Source organism: Euprymna scolopes, chromosome 7 (assembly GCF_053919585.1).
Source record: "Euprymna scolopes isolate OS-2025 chromosome 7, ASM5391958v1, whole genome shotgun sequence".
Lineage (NCBI taxonomy): Eukaryota > Metazoa > Mollusca > Cephalopoda > Sepiida > Sepiolidae > Euprymna > Euprymna scolopes.
Genome location: NC_136488.1, coordinates 135,696,102 through 135,722,943, shown reverse-complemented (window position 1 = coordinate 135,722,943; position 26,842 = coordinate 135,696,102). Strand labels below are relative to the sequence as shown.

Sequence of the window (26,842 nt, the reverse complement as noted above, 5' to 3'; positions counted from 1 at the left end):
CAGACTTTACAAACCGGATAGTAAAAAAAGAGGCTGAAAGTGAGGATTGAGGATGTACGTTGCATGGACAGAATGAATGTGAGTTCTTGGGTTAGTAGATGTTGGAAAGTTTAGATAAGTGTCAGTTCAAAAAGGAGATATAGCAACGTTGAAAAGTTTTTCTGTTCGCAAATGTAGAACAGTTGATATAGCAAGGCAGCTTCACAAGGGAAGTCAAACGAAAACATGAGGGGGAGGGGGCGTTGATAAATATGGATTTAAGAGAAAGAGGGATACATAAAAACCTGGACGGAGATAGGTTAGTTTGGGAGTCCATTTTTAAAATCTGCCCAACGCATACATGCATGCAGAATGGATGTTACTGATGATGATGATGATGATGATGATGATGATGATGATGATGATGATGACGACGACGACGACGACGACAACGATGATGATGATGATGATGATGATGATGCCTGGATAGACTTTGTCATTCTTTCTCTGCTATTTTCATATGCAACGAACGTTGGTGGCCACCTTCATAACAGCCTAAAAATGTTTTCTTTTCAGTACAGATTTGATGATTGTTTTTGGTGTAAAGATTCTTCCAGAGCTCCGTCTCTGTTTTGAGCAGTAGTTCTAAAAACAGCTTATATCCTCACGATGGGAGGAGAAGGCGGGGTAAAAAGGAATTTGATTGGGCTTTTGAAGGCTCATAGCCTGAAGAAAACAAGATGGCTGATGGAATTCAGCCTTCGTAAACAAGGAAAAGGCGAACATGTCAGAGTAATAATTTGAGTTGACCCCCCCCTCAATTACTGACGTCATTAGAGAAGGCTCGAATGGTTGGCCGTGTTAATTTACTCTCTACAGAAAAGACGTCGGCTTGAGTAAGATGGAGATAGGCACGTGGTCATTGAAGAATGGAAAATGCGACACTTATGATCAGACCCGAAAGTTCAATCATTTTGCGGAAAAAGAGTTGATGCCAGGGTTGGTTAATTTTGCACACGGAGGATTACTGGCCAACAGTTAAGGTTAGAATGACATTGTCGACATCTTTTCTTAAGAAATTTTCATATTTCAATATTTTGCCAAAGATCCGTCATTGAAATCATAACCTCTGTTCAGTATTTAGAGACTACGGGTAATCCGTGTAACGGTAGCTATCATAGAAGCAAAGGTTGAGCAAATCTAACCACACCTTTCCTAAATCATTCAGGACTAATAGAAACAATGCTACAAATAGCAGACAACACGTGCAACACTTAGTATTCTCAAATGGTCGCTCCGTAAGTGTTCGCCAGTCTAATAGGAACTGGTGTGTCAACGTGATTATACCGCACTCACACACACATATTCGATCATTAAATAAATTCATGATCAAACCATATTTAGGACAAATAAATTTTAATCTATACCTGTCTTGTCCACCAAGTGTTAGTCATACATCTCCAACAGTGTTTACTTGATCGCTGTTCAGTGATATTCAGGGACACTTTGGCGATCGTCTCATGCGTTATTTCAAATGAGTTTCATAATTACCTGTTTTCAAGCTTCCACTACATTTTTATCTGTGGGGTTATCTCAAGGATAATCCCTATCAAAACAATCCCCGGATTATTCATAAACTTAAGTAGGCCATCTTAATCTAAAGCAGTCTTATCTTATCGCTGTTCAATGATATACAGGGACATTTTGGCGATCATCTCATCAGTAGGAGGTGTGATTAGATAAATGAGTTTCATAAACCAGGATATCGCTAAAAGGGAATTGCGCAAGCATTTTTTTGACAACTCTGTATGTCATATGTGTGTTTATCAGTGAACGGTGATGAAAAAGACTGTTAACTATTCACGATTGAAACTTGGTGGACAAGTCATACATCGACTGCAGTTTATTTGTGTAACTTTACTCAACCACCAACACGTTGTAATCTCAGTCGCAAAGTAGACAAAAAATAGAAAATAGCTCCAACTCGTTTTTTTTCTTTGTAACAACGTAAAAAAAGGAAGGAAAATAATAAAAACGTCGTAAACTGCGATAACCAAACAGTATAATAAACCGTTCCATCAAACAGCTATGCAGGTCAGATCTCCGTTTGACATCGTCTATCAAATCGAGATTACCTGCAAATGGAATTCGTATCAGGGATTCGCCGCAGGGTAACCATACATTTCTCAGATTACGACAATTTTTTTTTTTTCTTTTTTTTTTTTTTTTAGCGAATTCTGTTATGTGTGAACTCTGGTTTCTGAACTTTTAATGATATTTTTAAAGAAGAATTAATTACGGAAGAATATTTGGTCGGTTTCCTAAAGTTTAATAATTTCTTTTAAGAAACAATTATTTGATAGGTTTTGAACTTTGAGTTGATAGATAGATCGACACGCTAACGACAAAGCATACGACCGAAACCGTGGTCGACGGTTGGGGGTCTTGGATTAAGTCGTCGACTCGTCGATCGGAGGGAAAGGGCGGTCGGGCAAGGGTCCCGCCCTAGTTGCAACTTCGGCGTTGGTGGAGTGGCGGCGTACCATCCTGGGTGTCTCCACCAACGATCAGTTCTAAAGGTGTTTCCAGTTGGTGTGTGTTAAAAAGGCAATTAGAATAAGTGGTTCTAGAAAATAAACGAAAGAAACGAAAAATCACCACGTGTTGAAATAATTTCTATGATTTCGAAATAGTTTGGAACCCTTTAAACTGGCTATTCCCGAGTAAGAATTTTGGGAAGGTGCTATAAGAGTTAACAAAGAATCTTTCCATAGCTTTACAGATATGGACCTGGTCAAGGACTTGGGGAATATATGAGAAATTGATCGACAGTTGCGAGGAAAGAATCGATACGTTCGGTAAGGTTAGGCAGCAGTTGACTAGCACGCATGGGGGGGGATCTCGTTGTTTGTTCTTGCGAGGCTTGAGGTTACGAAAAATCGAGAAAGCCAATTGGTCAATTGCAACCAATTGAGAAAAACAATTGGCGAATTGCAAGTCCGGTATGAAGAAATATGAAACGTCTCCTGTGAGGCAAAAATAGAAATGCCTAGTATAGAAGAATTGTTTCAGAAATACGTCCCACGAGTTGCATGTGTTGATCCGGTTAACGCCGACTGAGCAGATCTGGATTGTGTGAACTGAACATATAAGGGTGTAGTTAAACGCCTTGGAGTTAGGACACTTCGGTCCCAAGTGTCATAAGTCTCGAACAATTGCGGGAGATGCTAGAAACGATGTGGTTAACATCACCTGGCCGTTTAAGATTGTATGTGGTCCTGGGAAAAGAACTCTGGACGTGGACTAAAGTCCTCGACGGTAGTACCCCTCTGGACGCACCCAAGAGAGGTTGAAAGATGTCAGACCTGTGGTCTAGAGACATGTCGATCAAAGACTCGAATTGCCAAAAATGTTAAAGAAAATGTATAGAGTAAGTTTGAGAGAATCGCAAACTAGGATAGAAGGTAGAATGTTAATGGGACAAATGTCTTCTCCCAATGGATAACTGTGGCATGAAATTGGATAATCATGATAACGGTTCTGATTGCGATGCTGGTAGCGGCGATGTTGTGTGTGAGAAAACGAGTGAAAGAGCTTGATAGTAAGAAATGCTTCAATGTTGCCTACACCGATGGCGAGGGTGGCCCTTGTCAAAACTCACCTGAAGCCGAGCAGATGCGGACTTCGATGCCACCCACGTGGAAGAAGACACCCTAAGCAGCAAGGTCCAGGAGATGAATTAGTGAACCAAATAAAATTGACTTTGAATTTTTTTAATGATTTCTTTTATGGAAGAATGAACCAAGATATTGCTTTATATGAACGTTGAACCCAGATCAAAAAAAAAATGGTTTAAGTTGAGATAATATGAAAAACTCATAAAATTATAAAAGGAAAATGGTCGTCTCTAGATAGGCTGATTGCATGTGAGTTTTTTTTTTTTTTTTGCCGGAAAATGAACTGTAAGAACTGCTATGGCAAGAAAAAATAAGACGTTGATCTCGGAAGAGACGACCGTCTAAGGGGAAGTAACTGAAAAAAATAATAATATTCATAGACTGATGACACGTGTTTCTTTCTTTTTTTTCACACATGAACTGAATAACTGCGTTGTAGGGACTCTTTGACGAACTATTACTGAACTAAACGTTTAACCCCGGATCAGACTAGGCAATAATCCAAGAAGAGATAAAATGAAAAAAACTAAGTCGAAGGCGAGTAATCACTCTTGATTAGAACTGAACTTTTGCTTTCAACTAGACAAGAATACACATATAACCTTTTCTTGCATGGACATATAATTTTTGCATGATTAGTGCATGCTGCATGAATATGATTCTTTTGCAGGTAGACTGATAGTCGAGGAAATAACCTGTACAAACTTGTTAACGTTGCTAAGAGATGAGGTATCGCTGTCAGCTTGTTAACGTTGCTAAGAGATGAGGTATCGCTGTCAGCGACTAAAAAAGTTACGAGGTTGATTAAGGATAGGTCGGGGACGATCGAAAAATGTATGGACAGGTTGGACTCAACCATTTCCTTTGGAAGCTGGGTGAGCTAAGAGAGCGAATGTGATCCCACCACCTGTGATGGTCAAAAATTACATCAGGAATTAAAGTTGAATTAGAGCTTTTTATTATGTGAACAATCCCGGGCAACTCCTAGTTGTCTTTCTGACTAAACTTGTTTGCTTGGTGGCGCAAACCAGGAAAATTAACTTCGGCTGAATGAGAGGATTTAATAATAATATTGTTTTCTGAAGGAGACCATTGGATGATGTCGAATAGTAGGCACCGTTGTTTTGTCTTGGATATAACCCTGGGTTCAAGGTCTCAAAGTTACTTGTGTGGGAAAACTTCTGGTTGAAAGTTAATTAATATGCACATGTGATTTTACCAATCTAGCTAATCAGGGCGAATTAAATTTTGTCGTTTTGAAACCCCAAACTTCGTCTGAACCTATCCGTTACTTCCTATGAGAATATGTGGGGAGCGGATTTTTGCCAGTTGGGAGTTTAAGTTTTGAGCAGTTGCGAGTTGAGTCTAGACGCCCCTCCACCCAAGCTACAACTCCCATTCAGTGATCGCCATATAGAGAGAGGAAAGAAGAGACAATTGGCCGTTGAAAAAAGTTTCTTTTTTAGTAACTGTCTTCACACGCATGGTTGTTAAAAAAAAGAAGAGAAATCGCATATATTTTTCCTTTTTTTCACATCTGTAAAATAACACTATTTTATCCAGAATTTATTTAATTATTAATCTTTATAAAAGAACAACCAAAGATTTACGACCGAAGTCATTTATTTATTGCTTACAGAATTCGTGACTAAATCACAAACGAATGCTATTAATTAGAATTAATTTCTTTCAATAGAAAGCAAGCAGGAAAAGAAGGTCGGCCAACCCAACGTCCGCGGACCGTTGCCTGCGACACGCGTATTCCCTAGAGACTTTGAGTTGTTCACTTTTTTATATTCTTTTATTGTTTTTTTCGTTCTTTTTCCTATGGACCACTGGTTAGGACAGGAATACAGAAATCGTACATAACCTCTTAAATCGTATAAGCGACCACGACCACACTATTGAATTTTCTTGGGTGTTCCGAAATCGGAACTACCTAGGACTACATTAATGTATCGGTGAACACAACGGTTTTCACCGTGTTATATTGGTCCCGTTTGACCATGATATGACCTTTGACTGGGATAAGACTGGGGTCTTCACCTTGTTGTACATTTATTTGCTAACTGTTACGGCCGTGACGTCATGCACGTGATCGTCTTTCCTAACGTGATCTCGAACGTCATCCATTCGTTTACATAGTCTCGAACGTTATCTCGTTCTTTGCTCTACGTGTCTAACGTGATCTTTTTAAATGTTTTATCTTTCCCTATCGGTGACGTCATTTCGCACGCATCTGCATATAGCCGTCTGCGCTATGTTATATGTATACAAAATATGGTTGGATTGGAGAAAGGATTGTAAACTTTCATGGGCGGCTTTTTTTGTATGTATATCCTGTAATAAGAGATGAATGAACGTACTATTACTATTCACACGTCGAAGTCAATTGTTTATATTTTCGTTTTAACTTAATGTTATGGGTATTTGATTTAGTTTGTTTGGGGTTTCTTATATCATCTATGCATGACGATATAATATTGTATGCAAATCCTTGACCGTTGTGTGAAGTGGATGATAATTGAAAGAATAATGGGTTGCATGTTTAATGGGTTGCATGTTTAATGGGGTGCATGTTTAATGGGTTGCATGTTTAACGGGTTACATGTTTGTAATGCGTGCGAATAAAAGAGTAATACTTAACTAAAATAAGAGAAATCACTCAAGATATAGGAAATATTTCTGATTTGGAATTTGGCCACCCAGAATTTGATTTCTTGGGCCTCGTAAAACGGAAGCTCACGTTGAGAGCAAATTACTTGAGAAAAATAATGGAAGGCTCCGTACACAGTAGACTGCTTATGTTTATAGTTTGGCTTTTTCAAATGGATCTTGGTTAGCAATATAAAAAAATATATATGACAAAGTCTATTTATAAAAAAAAAAAAGTGTTCGTAAGTGTTCAAAAAATTGGTGGACTTTTCAGAGAGAGGGAAGGTGTTGTTAATTAAGTACAGCTGTTTATTTCTGCTGGCGATGTGTACGTTTACGTGTGTGTAAAAGAATGAATACAATGTGTGTAGTAGCGTTCATGTTTTGTTAATAATAGAATATATGTGTTCATTTCGGCCGGTGCCATGTGCATTAAAGTGTATGTAAATAGCATACCCCTATCTTGTTATTGAGAGAGTGTGTGCGCCTATAAACTTGTGTACTTTTGCATGCGCTTTGCTGGGAAATAGAATTAAGGGAAGATAATGTGTGTTTTATCCATCGATTACAGGTTGATCCAAAGGGTATGTCCAAAATGTATTGTACGCACGTGTGTTTGTCTCTGAAAGACCGAAAAAAAACAAAGCTGTGTGATTGGGTTTTTATAGTACGTGTGAGATCGTTGTACTGAATATTTTTTGCGTTGTTATTAGTCTCGAGAAACTGCAGATTTTAGGTTTTACCACATCAAGAGTCTATACACAAAAGTTTGGTTTGAACGGATTCATAAAAGAATTACATAAGTGATTCGAATGAAAAAGTTCGTTAGAAAAACGTATTTAGCGCCAACAAAATGGAATTGAAAGGAGAAGCAGCAGCAGCTCATATAGATATGCAAATGTCGAAGCCGGAGGAAGAAACAGCAGCAGTTCATATAGATATGCAAATGACCAAGCCAGCGAAGTATTGCCACAGCAGAAATAAAAGGCCAAACGTGTTCGATACAGGGAGGTGGTATTCAGAAAAGTACTGTTCGAGGAAATACGTTAGGAAAATCATGTGTTTGAGACATGTGGGTGACGTCACATAGCGTATATAAAAAGTCACACGTGGTTAGAGAAGGAGAAATTAAATTTGTAAATATTTTGAAAAAAATGCGTTGTTGGAAATACCAGATATAAAGGCTTTTGTTAAAAAAGAAATACATTAAGGACATTATGAAGGCTGTTGCAAAGAAGGTGGGTTCCCTCTAGTGTGCTAGAAGACTACTCCCACCTGAGAGTATCCTGTACCTCTACAAAGCCACAATTCGCCTATGCATCGAGTATTGTTGCCACATTTGGGTTGATGCATCTACCGCTAATCTCTCCCTCTTTGATAAGTTCCAAAGAAGAGTCGCCAATCAAATAGATTCTGCTTTGTCAACGAAGCTCCAACCACTGTCCCATCGCCGCAAAGTTGTATCGCTGTGCCTGTTTTACAAGTATTTTAATGGAATGTGCTCTGATGAATTCATTGTACTTGTGCCCCTCGACGTAATGCTCTCGAAAAATCCGCTTAGCAACAAAGTCACACCCCTTCACTGTAGAGATCCCTAAATGCCAGAAAGCTTTCTACTTTAATAGTTTCTTCCCGCGAACAACTAGACTTTGGAATTTCTTTGCTATTGCCTGCTTCCCTGACTGTACGGATATGCAGAAGTTTAAATGTAACGTAAACCAGCATCTTGTTCATCTTTCCTAAACGTGGTCCCAAATAGCATCCCCGTACGTTCAAGTGGCAATATACTTTGTTTGGGGAGAACATGAGTAAAAAATAAAAAATAAAAATAAGTGAGTTTTTCCCCCTTTCTTCTGTATCCTTCCGACATGTTTACATATGAACGACTACGTTACAGTTCGATCATGTAATGAAACTTATTGGAGTTTATTAGGATTCCATAAAACCTGGGTAAACGAAATCTCTCTCTCTCTCTCTCTCTCTCTCTCTCTCTCTCTTATATTTATTTTATTTTTCATACAAAAGTGACAACTCTTACCAAGATCGATAGGCCACTCGAGGATAAGAGTTAATGGGTTCGTCAGTCGAACGAGGAACAACACCCTGAAAGGACCGGATAATGATGGTTAATATGAACAGGATTTGATTGTTTACAAGAATTTGACAACATTGGACTTTAAAACCGCCATGTTGTAATCAGCTGGAAAATAATTATGTAATATTGTGTTTCACAGACGAATAGTTCTTGGAAATAACCCCCGTATGTCCTCCTGTCTTTGGAAAACCGCTATGTGACATACAAATATCTGTGCATGTTATTACCAAGCTATTGAAAAACCAAACCAATATTTCGGGAAATCCATCCCTTCGTCAGGCATGCGTCCGACTTCCAAACGTGCATGGTGGGTCTTTTGTAAACTGAGCGGACTGTATTTGCATTGTAAGAATCGGTGAGAGCATACGTTATTCTATTCGTGCCCAGTAGAGAGAATCAATTGGCCCTGATGACACTCCAATCATAGTGCTGAAAAAGCTTCAACCAGAATTAGCTCCCATACGTACATCGCAGTTTAAGCGTTGTCTTCAGGTGAAATGCTTCCCAACACCCTGGAAAACCTCATTAGTATGTCCCGTATTTAAAACTCCAGGTGATCGGTTATCTCCCTCGCATTACAGACCGATCAGTATATCATAAATAAGTTGCTGGAATCTGTGATAGAGAAGTGGTCAACCACTTCAGCAAAAATAACCTTCTTGATGACATTCAATATGGTTTCCGTTCTGCTAGATTTTCAGCATATGTACTAACTGTTATATCTCATAGGATTAGCGAATCTTTCGACGGTGGTATTTGTAAAAATAAAAAAAAAACTTGTTCATGGTAGACCTCTTTATTCTCAGGTACATAGATGAAGAAAGAAAAAATATTTATAGAGGTTGTAGATAAAAGAGTTTTTGCTATGAATGGCTTATAAATGGAGGCAGGGATTGGCGCATCTACCATTCAAATAACAAGTGAAGCCGAGGCAAAAAAAAAAAAAAATGACGAAGTTCAGCATCCTCCCCATTTAGCTCCAAAAGTCCCCGGGTGACGCCAAATCCAGGTGAAAATGAACAAACGGTGCAGTTTTAGGCTTTAACATATTTAAATTTGAGTTCAGCACCATGCAAAACTGCTAAATAGACATACACAGAAAATTTTGAACAAATATGGTAAAATAGTTCCAAAAATGGAGTGTTTTATTAGCCCTAAAAGAGCCCCTGGGGCACACCCAAGAGTTATCGTGACGTATAGACAAACAAAATTATATAGCAATCAGTTAGTTACAACTTTTCAGAAAATTTTATAAAAATCCAAGGCATCATTTTTTTTTTAATAAGCACAAAAATGTCAATTTTAGCCATTTTAACTCGAAAGGCACCCCTAGGAGGGACAACCGGAGTTTTCCCAGAAAATCCGTTCTGTGACTTTTTTACTCATATCATGTTTAATGTTTGTTCAAAATTTCAAAACATTCCAAGCTGTAGTTATTAAGAAAAGTGCGGACGGACGAACGTACGAACGGACAAGGGTGAATTTACAGGTCCACCCTCCTTTTGTTGGGGGGGACAAAAAAAATAATTTTTAAAAAGACTAGCAACCTCTCTTTCTGTGAAAAAATAAATTACCCCTCGCTAGATTTCGAAGTCGGTTTTGTAATCTCTCGACAATAAAAAAAACTACTAACCTTCTTAGGTGTAGTAAAAAATATTTCATCTTATTACGCCTCTAATTCTTTATAGACTATTGCGCTAGTAGGAAAGTTTTTTTCTGGAGCGGTAGAATGATCCAACTATTTTTCCAGCGATCTTAAAATTGGATTTGATGCAGGTCCTCGATTTCATTCAGGTCGTAAGCTGGAGAGCCGACAAAATAAATAAGTTTACCCAGATATTTTTCTCATAAAAATATGGCCACTTCCTGCTGTTATTTTGAAACTGGGACCACCCTAAACACATGTTTGTTTACTTCCGAGATGACAATGGTTGGGATTATTATTCTTAGAAGAGAAGAGACAATTGTGCCTTGATAAAAGCCGCACTATTGTTTTGTTATTTACTTTTGAAGATAACGACTATCAGAAAAGATTAGAAAAAAAGTTTTTTTTGTTTTGTTTTTTAAGATAACATTTTTTCTAGGTTAGTTGTTTTACTTTTATGTGTAGCCATCAATAAACGCCGAACAGTACACAGCTGTGTTTGAAAAAAAAAAAAAAAGGTTTACAGGAGCCAGAACGAGGCAGAGATGTAACTGATAGACTCAAATTGAAGCAATTGAAGATATAATGGTGGAGCAAGCTATACTGTTTCACATTTATTCAACAATGCGTGTATATATGTACAATTTTACACACACACACACACACACACACACACACACACACATATATATATATATATAATATTTTACATGTAATATGCTCTTACTTGCGTCAAGTGGTCAGATAACATATCAGTGTTGCAATATTTCGAGAAATCCGTCTCTTCGTCAAGCGTGCGTTTGACTTTCAAGCGTGCATGGTGGTTCTTCTGTAAACTGTTTTTGCATTGTAAGGATCGGTGAGAGCATACGTTATCTATTCTTGCCCAGTAGAGAGACGCCGTCTCCTTTCTAAGCGAGGGTTTTTTTTTTCTAAATAAACTGAGCCAATATGGGAGTGGTCATTAATAATGACCAAACTAAGTGAGCTGAGTGAGCTGAGAAAAGAGGTGGGTGTGTTAGGTGGGGTTCAGCAACACTCATCGGATTAAACGAGCTTCCTCCGAATAAGAAAGTATCTAGGGAATATTATCCCCAGTCGCATATATATTCCGGTCAGAGGAGATGACTACGCTAGGCTTTTGCAGTTTTTGGAGAAAGGTGTCGACGCCCTCGTATATACAGCGCCAGGTATTATCAAATGGTCACCAATCTGGTAGACACCAAGCTCAATGTTGCTTAACTTCGATGAACCAACGAGAACTCGTATGTCAAACGTGATAATGGCATATACAGCAAAAATGTGGCAAATATATAAAATACCCTGGTTTAAGCGTAGAAATATAAAAGTAAATATATTTAAAAAAAAAAATAGAAGGCTATTTAGTAGTATTCATATTTTAAACCGTTTCCAATCACAAGTGTACTAATTATGCTATGCTGAGAAGAAATAAAGTCGGTTTCACTCTAGTGGTAAACTTAAATACTTTAAGCGACTATTTTGTAATTTCGGAAATTGAAACTAAATTGATGCTGGCGAAATATTTTTTTATGAATCGCAGGAGTTTGATCACATCATTGGGCAGATTATTTCGTAACGTTATTTGAAAAATACTTGGGCAGAATTGTTACCAGACGTAACTAACTGCAGCTCGGCTTTGCTCAGAACATGATGTCAACAGCCGGCTTTCGCCAAGGAACATACTGAAGAAAACATTGAAATATAATAAAATAACCCAGAAAAAATATATATAACTCTAGAAGTGTAAGCCATTTTGAGTTTCAGAACAGTTTCAGATGGTTCGCTGTTACACACAAGTCCTGGTAGGTGACTTGTTTGTAGTAGACAGTTCCACAGAACAAAATATTCTTACCGTGTCGAAACCCGGGAAAGAACATGTGAAATTGCTCCAGAAAAGGTTTAATATTTATGAAGCAATTCTGGTTTCTGATTGGTTGGTAGCAGAACGTGAATTAATTTGATTCGTCAGTTCTTAGCAGCATCGTTTATAAATAGAATCGTCCGACTGTGTGGGATCATACCCCATTATACACCCAAAATATTGCAACAATAACAAAAATAAAATGGAAAAAACAACCTACCGTAACAATTTCTGTTTTATTCCTGTAACAATTTTTTTAAGTAAAAAAACTAAACAAGTTGTATTTTTTTCAACTACTTTTTGGTCAAACAAAATTGAACAAAACTAATAAACAAATCAACTTTTTTTGTCATTTTTTTAACAGTTTTTTTTAAATCACCTTTTTAAATGTGTTTTTCATGTATTATTTACTTTTTTTTTCATTTTTTGGTCTTTTTGTAACTAATGTAAAGTATAAGTTTTTGTTATTTTTTATGAACATTTTTAATGTAGTGTCGGGCAGGGGAACCGACTTTTTAAAATTAAATGAAACTAAGACAGCGAGGATATTCCCTTAGGATTAGGTAAACTTTTCTACGGTCGCATCAGACGATGTTAAAGTCGGGTGAAAAGATACAACGAATGTGGAAGAAACTTCGCCAACCCAACCGGGTAGCTTTCCGATATAAGTTTTAAGACAAAGACAAAAAAGAAAACATTACCAAATTTCTGTCTCCACATGAACTTAAAAAGATAACTGTTGAGAAGCTCCTGGCTGGTCCATTGATTTTTTTTTTTTTTTCAATATTTTCCCCAAAGATCGTCTGCTTCTTTGCTGCGCACTGATCGGAGTCTTATGTCAGATTTTACAGTCAAACCAGAACGCATGAAGTCATGTTCCGAGCAAAGCCGAGTGGGCGATTAGTTACGTCTGGTTACAACTTCTACACAAGTATCAAACATCCAAATGCTCCTTGGTTATTAAATGAATTAAATACTTACTAAAATATTTTCTTTGAAACTTTTGGTGGTAAACATTTTTTTCAAATAGGACTTTTGTTATACATTGGGGATGATGTCTATATATGACCGCTATATATTGTACGGTATAATCGCGTTGACACACCGGTTCTCGTCAGATCACCGAAGTTAAGGAACGACGAGCCTGGTTAGTACCAGATGGGTGACCATTCGGGAATTCTAGGCGCTGTATGTGCCCTCCACTTATCTCGGCATTTATTTCCAATCGTCCTGTACATACTTGCCACTGGTATTTAACGATGTCGGCTCAGGAGAGGTATGGTTAGAGATTGCGCACCTCCTGTCACAAAAATTTCACGCGCGGGCATCCCTTCGTGGGTATCCATAATCTGTCGAAGACTTACAGAGACTGCTTATATACAGTACTGAATAAACTTACGTGTATATATAGTTGAATCATGGTGTGTTGAATGCGTATACGTGGCACTTCTAAATGTGTTTTTGTGTTCTTATCATAACGGATCATATGTATGTCTTTATGTTGTGTAACGGACTGTTGTCTTTGTATTCTTTATTGTCTATTTTACGGCCCGTGATTCGTCTCATCTAGTGGTTTTGGTGTGTACCTGTCAGACCATATAACAACATATTAACGACATACCTGTTTCTGCTATTGTTTCGTCTGGGAGTTCGCCAACCGTCCTTTGGGGAGCTGGAATCGGTTTGAAGGAACACTCAAAACATGACTCAAAACGATATGAGATATTATAAATTTTATTCACTCCCAGATATTTGTCATAGCAGAGGAGTGATCGACGATCTTGGCTTGGGGTGGTTCTTCTACGTCTCTATTCTGAGACTTTTTCCCCCTCATGGGGAGACTCAGTTTAGCCGTCCGTCCCCAACTCATCACTACGCTTGTCAAACTTAAACACGTGACGTGTGAAACGTCACCTCTCAGTCTCTGTTCGGGTACTTTCCGGTGCAAACTGACCGGTTACCTAGTTTGACAAGGTTTGACAATCTATTAAAAGATGACTTTAAATCGCTGTTGTCCACTGATCACCAGATAGATATTTCTATAGACAGATAGATACATAGATCGATACATATATAGATAGATAAACAAATAAATAGATCGATACACAGAAGATTAGATAAACAGATAGATTGACAGATAACAGATAATTTACTTTTTTCACTTCATTCTACTGATTATATTAACTGGGAGAAGTATTCATATTGTTTAATATGTATACTTCTGATATTGTTGACGGTTGTTCTGAAATCTGAATCTGTGTTGTTTGCGTGGTTGGCGTGAACTTTGAATAGAAGTTTATTTGTATCATTGCGAACATTATTTCGTAAAGTGAAGTGAAAATGTTTCAAACATCAAATAAGGCTCTATAATAGTTTCATTAAATAAATAAAATCATTACTTAAACTATTGTTTCACTAAGGCATTTTTTTTATGTTTCAATGCAAGAAAAATCTATGGTTGTTAGAGATGCATAAGAATTCTTTTTATTTGTGAAAGTAATACACAATTTTTAAACTAATCCTAAGTTAGCTCAAGGAAACCTTTGGAGACTGTCGTTGTGAAACAATTAAGGAGATGAAAGAGGCCATGGCGACGATCATTGACACGCTGACACAAGGGGGACTTCCATTGGGCCTTCCAGAAGTTGTTGGAACGATACAACAAAAGCATTGCAGCCGAAGGAGATTACTTTAAAGGAGGACTAGAGTTTCGTGTGTGTCTCTCGGGCAGTCCATCGATTTCGACGATGGCGCGGAGGTCAGTTAGTGTCCGTGTCGAAGGTGCGATGTGAGTCCGATCGGAGCTCTGAAACCCCGGCCATGTAACACCTGATGGCAGGAAATCCGGGTAGTGGCGCCCGTAGACACGCTCTTTTTGCTTCCCAAGCAGCAATGCCTTGATCTCTGATGGCATCGGCTGCATCTGAAACCACACTTTTCCGAACTATCCGATCTTCAGCTTTTCTTCTCCAGTCGTGTAGTTGGTTTGTGTTTTTCAAATGTCTCTTGAACACGTCTTCATAGCGCAGTTTCGGTGCACTTAAGGGTCGTTTACCTTCTTTGAGCTCACTAAAGAAAACTGCTTTTGGTAGTCTGACATGCGCGTGACATGTCCTGTCCATCTCAGTTGGTTTGTTACGATTATGTGTCTACTATCAATAAAAGTGCCCATATGAAAAAGCCTGGAAACGTTTTTTTAAACTCTTCGTAATTTATATATTAAGTTCGTTCGATTTGCTTTTCAATTTAGCCGGACACCATACCGCCAGGGTAAGGGAAATTAGTGTTATTTTACTTGTAAATGAGTTGAAGATTTCAATCACGAAATTTGATTTTTTTTTCTCTCTCTCTCTCTATTTGTAGAAATGGCGAAGAAGCTGAATTGTATTCTTTTGAAGACTACATTCCTTCCGCAAAAGAGATCGAATCGGACAAAGGCGAATTCGTTGTTGGAACGGAAGAACATTTCCGGATGCAGAATATTCCGTCACAGGTGGACTTACTAAAACTGATTGTGTCCGAGAGCGCCAACTTTAAGCATCAAAACAAGCGACTTCCTACGTAAGTTCCATATATTCATTATTATGATAATAAATACGCTAGTGTGACACGTACCAGTTACACACGATTTGAAGTTAGTAATCTCTACCGAGAAACAAGGCCTGTTAACTAAAATATATATAACGTCACATATGGTAGGCAAAGCAAACAACGATTATTGAGTCGATAATGAATTTTTAGAAAAAAGGAAAAAAAAAACTTATTTTTAAAAATATGAGAAAATAAGAAAAATAACGAACACGATTTATACTTAAATCTTATTTTATTCAATATTAATTTAAAAAAAGAAAAACAAAAATTAATTCCAAAAGAAAAGTTGTACGTTGTCCAAGCGTTAAAAGATAAATATCGCAGTTTATCATGGATTCAAAGGACTAAATTCGTTTATTATTTTATCTCCATATATCATATTTTGAATGCAGAAATTCCCCTCTGGACCAAACTACCGCAGGTTTGCAACAACCTATAACAACATATACAAATTTAACACATCTACCCGTTTTGCCACACTAACTCGTGATAATAAATGCTACATTACATCCGATGAGAAACATCATCACAATCGCCATATCAACAGAGGAAGAAGTTCCTATTTTTTCTCTTAATATTTAGTGCTCTCACCGCTACCAGTTGAGAGCGGGTCAAATTCTATTCTTTCCTACGATATTGAGCTTGAACCGCCATTAACTGGTAATTACACACATATACATAAAGTAATCTTTCCATTTCCCAATTCAAAAATAATAAATTCTCCCTTCTCAAATTCTTCCATTCTGTCCCCCACTGGGATCTTCCGACCACTTGGTTGTCTCAGTTAAGATAAACAAAAAAACGAAATGAAATAAGTCATTGTACAGTATATCGGTACTTGCTGGCTGACTTGGATAGCTTTCGTACATTTATATCAGATATGCCGAATTTTCAGTAATTTCGTATTCTTTGAATAATGTATTCGATATAACTTTTCCATATACTAAATGTCGACTAAAAATTATTTTCTTTAAACTTTTTAATTGGATATTTAACAATATTGTTGGGATGACGGTGCAGTTTTTTTCAATGAAGAGAAATATAATTTGTTTTGTATTATTGAGAAAATGCTCTTACGTTTGTCAGTGAGACTCTCCTCTTGTCCCTTTTCCCTTCTTCGTGTCTTTACCCCTTCTAAACAGATAAACTCATCCAAATAAGGAGACTAAATGTCATAATAGTTAACAAGACGGAAAAGTCCTGTTAAATCGTAGATTTTGCCGTCGCAGCAGACCACAAAGTGAAAATTAAGGAAACATAAAAACGAAGCAAATACATGAAACTTGCCAGAGAATTGAAGGAATGTGAAACAGGGTGAAAGTCAATATGATACCAATAATCGTAGGGGAACTAGGAACAGCCCCCCCCAAAAAAAACTGGGAGAATACTGGGAAAGATTGAAATCAAAGGGAAAAATAAGACGAACGACAATGGTAGAATAGCTGAAAATCCTCGAAAGCGGAAAATAAGGCACAAGTCCCATGGAAGTTACAAAGAGAACTAAATCAAAAGCATAGAAAAAACACCACCATATGAAACCAATGGATTTTAAACTCCCCCCCCAAAAAAAATACTGATTACATCAGCTCCTGCTGATGCAACACAGAATATGCATGAATTGTCAAGGAGGATAGAAAGATCGAGGAAGGGTGGGCACTAATCAGACCGCCACTGGAAAAGTGTTGTGGGTATTGGGCTCTTGGAAAGCTTATTGTCAATCAAACACCAGAGAAAACCAATGGGCATTGTCAATCGATAACGCAAAATCACTTAAAATGGTGATTATATCGGCATTGTTTCCAGTCGTTCTAGACTTCTCCTTGTCACAGTACTCAAGCAGTGCCGATTCAGGAGAGTTATAGTTTGGGCTTGTGCAAACCTTGCCTCACAATTACACGTGAATCTACCCTGACAGTGGGGGATTTGCTGACTTTCGAGACTTAACAGAGGCATCACCGAAAGAGGTGGAGATTACTGGAAATCTGGGGAGACTTGTTGTCACTTGGACTCCAAGGAGAACCACGGTTATCTATCACTAATCTCTGATGATGACGAATGTGAGAACTCCAAGTCAGTTGGTTATTATTATTATTATTATTATTATTATTATTATTATTATTATTATTATTATTATTATTATTGGCTCACATGGAACTTTCACACAAGTCAACAAAGGATCTGATTGGAGACCTGTGGTGTTCTCTGGAAGCTGAGTGACAACAAGTCTTCCCAGACGTGCAGCTCTCTCCACCTCCATCGATAGCATTTGCAAATAAATTTGCATCATCGCAACAGCCTTTTACCGTTGATTTCTCGCTGGCAGTGGCCATTGGTTTATACTGGATTTGAGTGGCACTAAGTCTCCCCAAGATCCCAGTTCTCTTCGCGCTTGTCCAGCAGAGGTTTAGTCAGTGCTCCCTCCTCGGTCTTTCCATCCTCCTTGACCCTGCTTGGCTCTTTGGTATCACTTTTCTATTGAGGGGGGAACGGTGATGAAACAATGGAGGGGATGCATGATGGGACGTAGAATTTGTAGATATACAGCTTCGGTGTTCTTCATTCCCTGTAACGCTTCTTCGTTATAGTGTCTTGTGTTATTGTCTGCATTCAAGGGGTTTCTTTAATATTTCAGCCGTTTTCATTATCGTTAGGCGTTGTAGTTTTGCAGCTATTCCTCTGATTCCAATTTCTGCCATTCTTTTTTCCAAGTTTTTCAGAATTATTCCAAGTGCTCCCACTATTATCGGTACTATTTTGTTTTTCTTCATCATCCAAATCCCTTTTAACTCTCTGGCTAGCTCTGTGTATTTGCTTCGTTTCTCCTTTTCTTTCATACTCACCTTGTGGTCAGCTGGGACAGCAAAGTCTACGATTTGACAGGATTTTTCTTTCTTGTTAATCATTACATCTGGTCTTCTTGCTTGGATGAGTTTGTCCGTCTGTATTTCAATGTCCTATAGAATTTTGTGGTTCTCGTTTTCCAGTGCTGTTGCGGGTTTATGCAGCCGTTTGCACAATTCCCAGTGCACCGCTCTCCCCACTTAGTCATGCCTGTTTTTGTATTCCTTTTGGGCCAGTTTGCTGCATTCACTTACTATATGGTTTATCGTTTCGTCTCTTTGTCCACGGAGTCTGCATTTGCTGTTTTCTTGTGTTTTATCGATCCTTGCTTTGATATGGTTGGTTCTTATCGAGTTATTTTGTGCTGCAGTTATTAGAGATTCAGTTTCTCGGTTTATATGTCCTTTTCGCATCCATGTCCAGGTGCTTTCGTTATTCTCATCTTTTGTCATTCTTATGAATCTTCCGTGGAATTGTTTCTCTTCCCATTACTCTTTTCTCGTTTTGTCATTTGTCTCTCTGTTTTCTGTTTTGTTGGTTTTCTCCGTGTCTCTCGCTGCCATAATTATCCTGTCAGTATTTTGCATTATGTATTTTCTAGTTCTTTTTTTGTGTCCTTCACACAGTCTTCTATACAGATCAGTCCTCTCCCGCCGTCTTTCCTTTTCACGTAGTGCCTGTCAATATCGTTCTTTGTAATGCATTATGCATGGTCATGAGTTTCCTGGTTTTCTGGTCCAGCTGTCTCAGTTCTTCTTTTGTCCATCCTATAAACAGTCCAGAGTATCTTACTAGTGACACTGCTCATGTATTTATACCTTTTATTAGGTTTCTGCTACATAATTTGGTTTCCAGAAGTTTTCTTGTTCTCCTGAGGTATTCCTTTCCAATTTTCTCTTTCATTTCTGTTGCTCTGATGGTGTCCGCTTCCAGAATTCCCAAGTATTTATAGTCGTCTTGTTCTCCTAGTGCCCTCATTTCTGTTTGGTTGGGTAGTTCCATGCCTTCTGTCGTTTCCAGTTTTCTCCTTTTTTATAACTAGTAGTGTGCACTTTTCCAAACCAAACTCCATTTGGATATCCTAGCTGAAGATCCTGGTAGTGTTAATTAGTGTCTCTAGTTGCTTTTCGACCCTTGCAAAAAGTTTCAGATCGTCCATGTACATCAGGTGGTTCATTTTTTTCTCTGCATTGGGGAACTTGTATCCGGCTTGGCACTTTCTCAGAATACTATTCAAGGGCATCATAGCTATGATGAACAGTAATGGTGATAATGAGTCTCCTTGGAAGATGCCTCTTTTTATGTTAATTTCTGTTATGTGTTGTCCATCAGCTGTCAGTTCCAGTCGCCATGTTTTCATTGCATTTTCTATTACATTGGTGATCCCGCCTGGTATTTTATACATTTTTAGGCATTCTATTATCCATGCTTGGGGGATCCTGTCGTACGCTTTTTTGTAGTCGATCCATGCCATGGCCATATTTTCCTCCTCATTTTTACCTCCTTTAGGATCTTTTGATCAACATATCACAGATCATGTGTTCCTCTTTTCTCTTTTTAGCATATTTTCTGTTCCTCGGGGATGAGTCCACGGTTAATCAGTGAGTGGTAGATTTGTTCCCTCAGTTGTGTTGTCAGTATCTTCCACATAGTTGGTAAGCACGTGATTGGCATATAATTGCTGGGGACAGTTCCTTTCTCCGTGTCCTTCTGTAGCAGTATGTTTCTACCTTTTGTCATCCAGTCTGGCACGTTTGCTTCCTGTATACATCTTCTCAGGTTTTGGGCTAGCCTTTCGTGTAAGGTTGTGAATTTTTTGAACCAGTATGCATGTATCCCATCGTGCCCTGATGCTTTCCAGTTTACCATTTTTCCTATGGTTTTCTGTAGGGTTTCCTTGCTGATTTCATTCACTGTTTGTTCTTCGATTTGTTGTAACTCTTCTTTCATGTCTTTCAGCGATTCGGTATTTCTATTTTGATTTTGTCGCTCTTCCCATATTTTGCTCCAGTAAAGTTTTGTTTCTGTCGGATTTGGTTGTCCTGTTTTTGTTTTTCCTCCGTTCATATTTTGGTAGAATTTGCTTTTATTAGTTTCAAATGTTCTGTTTTGTTTGTATTGTTCAGATTTATATCTATATCATCTCAATCTCGCTTCTTTTGCTTTTATTTTTTGGTCCAGTTGTTCATGTTTCTTGTTTAGCCTCTCTCTGCCAGTTGCATTTCCAATATTCCGTTTTCTCCACATTGCTTTCTTCCTGTTGATCATTTTGATTTCTTTTTTATGTTTGTGTATTTGGGTTTCTAGTCTTATTTCCCATCCAGTTTTTATTGGTCCGCTTGTCCCCGGTTGTTTTTCTGATTTGAGATTCATACTTACCATTTTGGCGCCTGCGTAAATGAGGTTGTTTAAGTCTGTGATTGTGTTTGTTGGGATATGTGGGAGGAGCTTGTTAATCTTCTCTGTTTCTGTTTTTAGTTTCTTCTGCTCTTGGTTATTTAAAGATGGGAGTTTATTATTATTATTATTATTATTATTATTATTATTATTATTATTATTATTATTATATTATTATTATAAAGGAGAAAGAATTTAGTCATGGCATGGATCGACTACAAATAGACGTACGACAGGATCCCGCAAACATGGATAATAGAATGCTTAAAAATGTACCAAATACCAAGCAGAGCCACCAATATGATTGAAAATGCAATGACAACACGGAGACTGGAACTGACACATAACAGAAATTAACATACAAAGAGGCATCTTCCAAGCAGATTCACTATTGTTGTTCATCATAGCCATGATGCCCTTGAACAACATACTGAGAAAGTGCCAAAATTGATATAAGTTCTCTAATACAGAGGAAAAAATAAACCACTTTATGTACATGGACGATCTGAAACTTTTTGCAAGGGTCGAAAAGCAACTAGAGACACTAATTAACACTACCAGGATCTTCAGCTAGGATATCCAAATGGAGTATGGAAAAATGCGCACTACTAGTTATAAGAAAGGGAAAACTGGAGACGACAGAGGGCATGGAACTACCCAAACAAATGGAGATTAGGGTCCTAGGGGAACAAGACGCCTATAAATACTTGGGAGTACTGGAAGCAAACACCATCAAAGTCACAAAAATGAAAGAGAGAATTGGAAAGGAATACCTCAGAAGAACAAGAAAACTTCTAGAAACAAAATTGTATCGCAGAAACCTAATAAAAAGTATAAACACATGGGCACTATCACTAGTAAGATACCCAGAAGCGTTCATAGGGTGGACCAAAGAATAACTGAGACACCTCAAACAGAAGACCAGGAAACTCATGACCATGCACAATACACTACACCCAAAGGATGATGTTGACTGACTTTACGTGAAAAGGAAAGAAGGCAGGAGAGGACTTATATAGAAGACTGTGCGCATGATACAAAAAAGAAATTGAAAAATACATAATGCAAAACACTGTAAGGATAATCATGGCAACGAGAGACACTGAAAAAATCAATAAAACAGAAAACAGAGAGAAAAGGATAAAACGAGGAAAGAAAATGGGAAGAGAAACAATTACATGGAATATTCATAAGGATGACAAAAGATGAAAATAACGAAAACACTTGGGCATGGATGCGAAAAGGACACATAAGCCGAGAAACTGAATCCCTGAGAACCGCAGCACAAGATAACTCGATAAGAACCAACCATATCAAAGCAAAGATAGACAAAACAAGAAAAAGCAAATGCAGATTCTGTGGACAAAGAGACGAAATGGTAAACCATATAGTAATCGAATGCAGTAAACTGACCAAAAATGAATAAAGAACCGACACGACCATGTGGGAAGGGCTGTATACTGGGAATTATGCAAACAACTGCATCTCCAACGCACAGACAAGTGGTACAAAAGTAAACCAAAGTCTGAAGTAATTCGCAATTGTATTCTTAGTATCGCTTGCACTGAGTATTGAACATTCTCGAGAAGTGTATCACATAGGACTGAATTTACTTAGTATTTTATCCGTTACGCCACGGGTGCTTGCAGAATAATTCAAATAATCCAAATTACCAATCCTCATCTCGAATGTTAGAAATATAATTCCTATGTTGTTCGGTCGACTAATAATAAGAAAATATTTATCTGAAAAAAAAATGCTAAAAATGTCGGAACATTTGTTTTTAATGTTATTTTACACACGTTTAATTTGAATAACGGTTCAAGAATTTATGACATTGATAAAGTGCTGGGGCGAAAATGCTGTGGTGTAACCTTACTGTAGTATGTCGTTCGACGCAATCGTGTACTTTCGAAAAAAAAGGCATTATTACGTACTTACGTGCCATGTCGAAATTAGTATAAATTCCAAAAATTACGAAAAATGGCGCCGTAAAATATGTGCTGGAACTGATTTTCGCAAAAAAGCAGCATGCAGTAGATTAAGAAAAGCAAAATGTCCGACATGAAAAGATAGTGTCACGGGATTCTGCGCAAAGCAACTTAAACCGTAGAATGCAGTTATCTCCCCCTGATTTCGAACTTCTAAAGGGTAAATTTACAGGGAAAAATCGCAACTTCCACAAATGTTTTTATTTATAGTTATTTTTCTACTGAACCATTTTTCGGAATTTTTTGAATTCTTACTAATTTCGAAATAGCAGCTTACTACGTAATAATGTGTTACTCTGAAAATATACACTATAATAATGTGGTTAGTTTGGTTCTTTTATGGCGACTGAATCGTGAAGTGATTCCGACTATCACGAAAAAGCAAATGTCTCTAATTGCCTACCCTCTTTCTTTCTTTCCTTCATTTCGATTTTCTATTTCGATCACTTCCCAAAGAAAGTAGTTTTTACAGGAACATGTTAACTCGGCGTATTTTGAACCAATGAAAATCATTTTAAACCGCAAAACTAACACGTATATGATAAAATAAAAAGCCAGTTCGAACTTTGAAATACCTATAAAACTTGATCGACAAAATCAGTTAATTGCAGACCAAATAGATATATACTTTTTATTACCGTTAACTGCAGAACAAATATATATATATATATATATATATATATATATATGTATATATATATATATATATATATATATTAGCGTTTTATCTGCTTAGTTACACATGTTTCGGTTACCGAATCATATTAACGACCCAGTAACTTCATCAGACTTTATAGAAATTATTATTTTAATTAGAAAAACGATATTAATATCTAATGTTGTGTTTCTTACAATAATAACTATGTCTATAAAGTCTGATGAAGTTACTGAGTCGTTAATATGATTCGGTAACCGAAGCATGTGTAACTAAGCAGATAAAATGGTAATAATAATAATAATAATAATAATAATAACAATATATATATATATATATCCTTTGTTTTCCTTTACTAAAGCATAAATGCTATCTTAAATAATGTTTGTTTAAATAAATCAATAAATATTATATATTTATTTTTATTATATATATATATATATATATATATATATATATATATATATACGTATTAGCAAAAAAAAAATGGCTTCTATTCAGACCTAGGACCACGCCACAAATTAATCGTTTATGTGTTATGCCATGCCACACATGCACACAACTTTGCGTTATATATATATATATATATATATATATATATATATATATATATATATATATATATATATATATATATATATATATGAAATGTTCAAGTAGCCCAGGAGCAAATTTCAAAGTTACGACAAAACACAAGTTTTACATTTGCGCGTCACATCTAATTCATTTCAGCTGAAAATACTTAGAAAATATTTTTATTCTATTTATGTTCTATATCATATGATTTTAATACGTTTCACATGGGTGTGATTTTATAAGTAAAAACATAAATATTGTTGAATGATAAAGTTGCTTTAATAGTCACTATTTTTGATTTCACTCTCTCTCTCTCTCTCTCTCTCTCTCTCTCTCTCATATATATATATATATATATATATATATATATATATATATATATATATATATATATATATATATACTAGCAAAAGTACTCGACTGGGTTCAAAAACAGCCTACAGAAAATGGACTCTGACTTATGAAAGTATGATAGGTTATGAAAATGAAGGGTTGTAAAGAGATAGCTTCGAATTTGGGGGTATCGAAGCAAAATATGATGAAAGTAAAAATAAAATAGTTAAACCCCATAATTTATTATACCATACCTGTTCACACTGAAGCACTTATCACAATATTCTGTGGATCTATATTAAAAAACTTTGTTCAACTTTGTGATATATTTCCATTCTATGGAGGTCAGGTTCGAACGAACACCCTATAATTTTATTATACCATATTTCTTCAAACTGAAACATAATTATCAAAGTATACTTACGCAGATAGATATGAAAAGTCTTTATTAAAGTTTGTGCCTATTTCTATTCTATGGAGGCCAGGCGCGGACGCAGACCCCCACAATTTTATTATACCATCCCTATTTAAGTTAAAACATACTTATCAAATTATTCTTATGTACATCTATATCAAAAACATTTGTAAACGTTTTTTTTTTTTAATTTTTTTTATTTCCATACTTTACTGGTAGAAACTCGCTCAATATATATTCCCGTGACATAGGTTGACATAGATTCGGTGGTTTTTTAATTGTATTTTGTCTAGTTTATTATTTATAACACCTTTTCCCGAACTTACCATGTTAAAGAGAGAGTCGAGCGCCATTTTGAATTTTCCAATACATCGGTAAACAATGTATGTTTTTCGAGATGAATAAACATGTTACATTGAATAAAAACACGAAAAATATATCTAGTTTAGTAGAAAAGTAACTTATCTTGCTTTTGATAACATTTATTTGTTATATATTTGTTTTTTTTGACAACTTTTTTGAATCTATGTGTACAGTAGTAATACAAACCCGAAATTTCTTGTAGTTTTCACCTAATTTTTAAATAGATTTTTTTAGATACGTACATCTAGTTTGAAGACATAACACGATTGCCGTCTTGTATATCTTTAGTCTCGTCAAAATAAACAAGCCGAAACATCTGCAGATTTTTTAAAGGCAAAAAATAGAAAATATAAACAAAGAGAGTTTGCTAAGTGTTGACGAAATATTAAAAAAACTATCAACTTTTGTCTTCACTTTTTAGAAAGTTTTTGAAGTCGGAAACTGCAAAACTTACAAAAATGTACATAAAATATAGAAAATAATTTCTCATAGAAAAATATAATGTAATTCACGCCAGCTGATAGTATTGAGAAAATTTTTTGAATTCAAACACGCAAACACACACACACACATACACGCACACAAACACACACATACACACGCGCACGTACACACAAACGCAAACACACACATACACGCATGCACGCACAAACACACACACACATACATACACACATATGCACGAACATAAAAACACAAACACGAAAACACACACACACAAACACAAACACACACAGCAGTTTGGTTCCCACCAGTTCTGTCAAATAGCAAACAGGATTTTGAACAGAAGCATGCGTTCTATCCCAACTATCATCAATAAACCTTAGGTCATCTCGTCAGCATCAGACAAGGCCAGACTATTTGCCAAGAACTTTGCAGCTAACTCTACCCTATGCGACAAAGGCCATCAACTCCACGTATTTCCTCCTATAACAGACAACACACTATGCAACATACAAATATCTGTGCGTGAGGTCGCCAAGCTAATCAAGAACCTTGATTCCAGTAAAGCAACTGGCCCTGACGGCATTCCAGTTATAGTGCTGAAAAAGCTCCATCCAGAACCCCTCCCCCATACTTACAAAACTGTTTAAGCGTTGCCTTAAGGAGAAGTGCTCTCCAACACCATGGAAAACCTTATCAGTATGCCCTGTATTTAAGAATTCAGGTAAAAGTCATCTCCCTCTCAGTACAGACCAATAAGTCTCCTGTGTGTCATGAGTAAGTTGTTGGAATCCATATTAAATAAAGAAGTAGTCAACCACCTCAACAGAAACGACCTTCTTAGTGACGTGCAATATGGTTTCCGCTCTGAAAGATCTACAGCAGATGTGCTTACAGTTATATCTCATAGGATTAGCGAATCTCTTGACAAAGGTTTCCTTTCCAGAGTAATTGCTCTTCACATATCGAAGGCCTTCGATAAGGTATGGCATAAGGGCCTACTTCACAAGATTTCCAGCTACGGTATCACTGGAAATGTTTACTCAATCATTAAATCATTTCTCTCCGATAGGTTCATAAGAGTACTGGTTGATGGCCAGAAATCAGAGGCCCACAGTATTAATGTTGGAGTCCCTCAAGGGTCCATCCTGGGCCCAACTCTCTTCCTGATCTACATCAATGATCCTCCAAAACACATACTTAAATCATTCGTTGACATCTATGCTGATGACACGACCATCTATGGCAACACTTCAAAGGCCGTAAATGACAAAGTTCTCTCTGATTCTCTCTCCTCTTATCT

General features: G+C 36.9%; 1 protein-coding gene and 1 pseudogene across 1 annotated transcript in view; both read left to right on the top strand.

The window, feature by feature from the left end:
* The window catches only part of LOC145279984 (ankyrin repeat and fibronectin type-III domain-containing protein 1-like), a 529,276-nt gene that overhangs the window by 95,026 nt on the left and 407,408 nt on the right, over positions 1–26,842 (top strand). Inside the window, exon 2 of the mRNA XM_080131579.1 lies at positions 15,297–15,494. Within this exon, the coding sequence (XP_079987705.1) occupies positions 15,297–15,494 (198 nt within the window). The remainder of the gene's footprint in view (positions 1–15,296; positions 15,495–26,842) is intronic.
* On the top strand, positions 13,012–13,128 carry LOC145280457 (5S ribosomal RNA; annotated as a pseudogene).